The sequence below is a fragment of the Salvelinus sp. IW2-2015 genome, linkage group LG24 (genome assembly GCF_002910315.2).
Source record: "Salvelinus sp. IW2-2015 linkage group LG24, ASM291031v2, whole genome shotgun sequence".
NCBI classification, from domain to species: Eukaryota; Metazoa; Chordata; class Actinopteri; order Salmoniformes; family Salmonidae; genus Salvelinus; species Salvelinus sp. IW2-2015.
Genome location: NC_036864.1, coordinates 8,695,367 through 8,699,507, shown reverse-complemented (window position 1 = coordinate 8,699,507; position 4,141 = coordinate 8,695,367). Strand labels below are relative to the sequence as shown.

The following is a 4,141-nucleotide window of genomic DNA, read 5'->3' as shown; positions in this document are numbered from 1 at the left end:
TGTGGACAGGGAGGAACCTTTCGTTTGCTGATGGGAGTATCTGAACGAGGGTGACCTCATGTTCCACAATCCAGGAACTTGTCACAAGTTGACGCTGCAGAGACGACTTAAGTTAACACCACACACACACACACACACACATCACAGCACACACACACACACACACACACACACACACACACACACACACACACACACACACACACACACACACACACACACAACACACACACACACACACACACACCACACACAAACATCCTGCATTCTCTCCAACCATCCCTCTCTCCTCACATCCCCTCTCTCCTCCCTCTGGCTGTAGAGTTCTATGCTGCTTGAGATTATCTGTGGGCTCAGCTTTCCTCCACTCCAAAAGGGCATTGTCTATAGGGATCTGAAGCTGACAACGTTGTTGTTAGACTCAGAAGGCCATATAAAGATAGCAGACTTTGGGATGTGTAAGGAGAACATGAGGGAGAAACGCGGACCTGCACCTTCTGTGGAACACCTGATTACATCGCCCCAGAGTGTGACTGCATGTCCACCATCACTATAGGAATCTACACTCTTACTATCACCATTGCAACCCTTAAAAGGTGTACAACCAATGGAAACGTTCCCTTAGGAACTAATGTTCTCAGACTCAATTCTGATCTCATTGATTTGTATCTTAAATCAATTACATACCATCTCTGTCTAATGTAACTGGTTTTAGATAAACAACATGAAGTGATGATGATGATGAAGAGATGTCATGTTGAACTGAACGGTCATGGATTTTTTAGATTCTGCTGGGGGTCAGAAGTAGGCAGCTCAGTGGACTGGTGTCGTTTCGGGTCTTGCTGTACGAGATGCTGATTGGCCAGTCTCCATTCCATGGTCGCGATGAGGAGGAACTGTTCCAGTCCATCAGGACAGATGAACCCCTGTTACCCCCGCTGGCTGACCAAGGACGCACGAGACATCCTCATCAAGGTCTCACTCAATCCAACAACTTGGTCCACTCACTGCAATGCCACTACGAATGAACTACGGCAACATTGTCCACTATGCACCAGATTACATACATACAACATGAAATGATTGACGGTTGATGGATGTGTGACCTGTACTGTGTGTGTCTGCGTGTGATTGGTTACCTCTTCATGGAGGGTGTTCTTGTGTCCTTCTTTCCATTGGAGTGGAGGTTTATGAACTTGGTGTCTCTTCGCTGTGTGTCTGTGTGTTGTGTGTGTGGTGTGGTGTGTGTGTGTGTGTGTGTGTGTGTGTGTGTGTGTGTGTTGTGTGTGTGTGTGTGTGTGTGTGTGTGTGTGTGTGGTGTGTGTGTGCTGTTGTGTGGTGGTGTGTGTGTGTGTGTGTGTGGTGTGTGGTGTGTGTGTGTACAGTGTTTGTGTTGTGTGTGTGCTGTGAGTATGTTGTTTACAGCTGGTTAGCTGTTTGTGAGGGAGCCGGAGAGGAGGCTGGGTGTGAAGGGGAACATCCGTCAACACTCTTTCTTCAAAGACACAGACTGGAACGCTCTGGAGAAACGAGAGGTGGCGCCGCCCTTCAGGCCAACTGTGGTACGTACATCCTCAGGCTGCAAGTCTGTGTGTTTGTTTACGTCTGCATTTCTATGCATGTGTGTGTGTGCTCGCTGCGTGTGTGTGTGTGTGTTGTAACCTCTCCCCTCTCTCCTGTCCATGCAGAAATCCCCAAGTGACGTCAGTAACTTTGACAAGGAGTTTATCAATGAGAAACCCAGGTTGTCGTGTGCAGATCGTACCCTCATGAACAGTGTGGACCAAACCATGTTTAACAACTTCTCCTTCGTCAACCCAGCTATGGGCCACATCAAAGGCCCCTGACCTGCGATAACCTTACAACAACCTACCAGCAACATATTCACAATCCATCAACAACCCACTGTACCAGCAACATATTCACAACCTATCTGTAACCTTCGGACAACCTATTCGCAACGCATCAATTACTCATTACGACAACACATCACAGACAGGAGTCAAGGACACTTACCTAACAGATCAATAACGTATCCACAACCAGTCAATAACATCTCACCTCAGCTCTTTTATACAGCCAAGGTGTACAGCAGTGGAGGCTGCTGAGGGGAGGACGGCTCATAATAATGGCCGGAACGTAGAAAATGGAATGSCATCAAACATGTCATGTGTTTGATGTGTTTGATGTATATGATACCATTCCACTGATTCCGCTCCAGTCATTACCACGAGCCAGTCCTCCCCAATTAAGGTGCCACCAACCACCTGTGGTGTACAGACTACTGTAGGAGTCACTACCTGATTGCCCAGATTGTGTGGAATACTGAGAATGTTGTATTGTACTCATAACCTGTTATTCAATAGTGTCTGTTCAATCAACTTTAACCATTTCCTGGGACATTTTATATTTAATTCTGAAAGTGTATCAGTAGTTTTATTAAATAGAGCCACGGTTAGGCAGTTAGTATATTAAAATGTGTTGTTTTGCCATTGTTATTGCTCAGATCCAGGTAGATTGTCACACTATCGGACGGTGGAGTGGTTGGCTTCAATGTACATGGATAAATGAATGGTTTATGTTTACATGATACTGTGTTTTATAATGGCCCTTCAGAGGCTTGTGATCGCTGTGATTAAGTTATTATAGAATCTAATGACATAGATGATGCCTAGATTCAGCAGTAATTGTTTGTTTTTATTCTGTACATTAAAATAAGATTTTTGTAAATACATGTCCCATTACYTATTTGCATTCYAGCATGAGTTTGTGTCACAGAGTGCGAGAATGAGAATTTAGTTGAAATACTAAAACCGCTATCTTCCTGCCTCTCTCTATCTCCCACTCTTTCCTTCCTGTGCCTCGCCCTCTCAGAGACTAGACTGACAAACTGGTCAAAGTTACCATTGCTCTTTCTGTCTGCAGTTGAGACCCTGGTGTTACGTTGTGATATAATGTACTATCATCTCACCAGCTATAAAGGTCATTTATGATTAATCTGTGATTAGATACTGTACTTCCTTGATAGATACAACAGTTCTGTGCATTCACAGGGCAGATCAATAGCAGTGCCTTTMCTCTCCAGTGGGGGGCAGCATGGGGGTAGACTGACTCATTCACTCACCCACCTGTAGCCTACTGTCTATGCATCTATGGCTCTATCCTCCCTCCCTAATGTTTGTTCCTTTTCCCGACAAATCTCTCTCTGCCTCACCCTGCCGCCCCACCCTCCCTCTCCTCCTAGCGCTGTGGTACCCTGGGACAGACAGACTAATCTGAGAGCGAGCGATCCGTCACTGACCCATAATCCACTTATACACAGCAGCAAACTACTTCCTGCCACTGGCCCAGGTACAGTCGCCACTTGACAACCATGTCACACCAACAAGGGTAGAGATGGGGATGGCAAGCGTTTTAATGTAGAGCTCCAAGGTACTATCACCTTTCAGGTAAGACCCAAATGCAGACTGTGTTGAAGTAACAAGTTTATTACAGCAACAGGGGCAGGCAAACGACAGATCAAGGCAGGCTGGGGTCGATAATCCAGAGTAGTGGGGCAATGGAACAGAACGTCAGRAGGCTCAGGGTCAGGTCAGGCAGAGGTCAGTAATCCAGAGTAGTGGTGCAATGGTACAGGACGTCAGCAGGCTCAGGCAAAAAAGATCAAAACTGGGGAAAAACAGGAAGAATCGATAGACAGGAACAGAGGGGAAACCGCTGGTAGGCTTGACGAAACAAAACAAAATGGCAACAGACAAACAGAGAACACAGGTATACGTACCCAGGGGATAATGGGGAAAATGGGCGACACCTGGAGGGGGGTGGAGACAAGCACAAGGACAGGTGAAACAGATCAGGGRGTGACAGGTACAGAGTGGTGAACAGAAGCTGGACTATACTTTTAGATTAGAAATGTTTAGAAAGGTCTGCACTTTGAAATAGTTTGATAAGATATTGTTTGTATAAGGTGATCAAACTGTTTGTATCTTCTTGAGCAGTGTTTCACAAACCTCTCCTGGAGTACCCACAGCCTGTCCACGTATTTGACGAATCCCAGAACTAACACAGCTGATTTAACTAATGAGGGGTCTGATSATTAGGTGACCATTTGAATCAGGTGTGTTAGTTCTGGAATACATTA

General features: G+C 45.7%; 1 protein-coding gene across 1 annotated transcript in view; it reads left to right on the top strand.

The window, feature by feature from the left end:
* The window catches only part of LOC111951275 (protein kinase C theta type-like), a 31,443-nt gene extending 28,713 nt beyond the window's left edge, over positions 1–2,730 (top strand). Inside the window, 3 exon segments of the mRNA XM_070434722.1 lie at positions 906–975; positions 1,434–1,562; positions 1,689–2,730. Coding sequence (XP_070290823.1) covers positions 906–975; positions 1,434–1,562; positions 1,689–1,847 — 358 coding nt within the window. The 3' untranslated portion in view covers positions 1,848–2,730.
* The last annotated feature ends 1,411 nt before the right edge of the window (positions 2,731–4,141 follow it).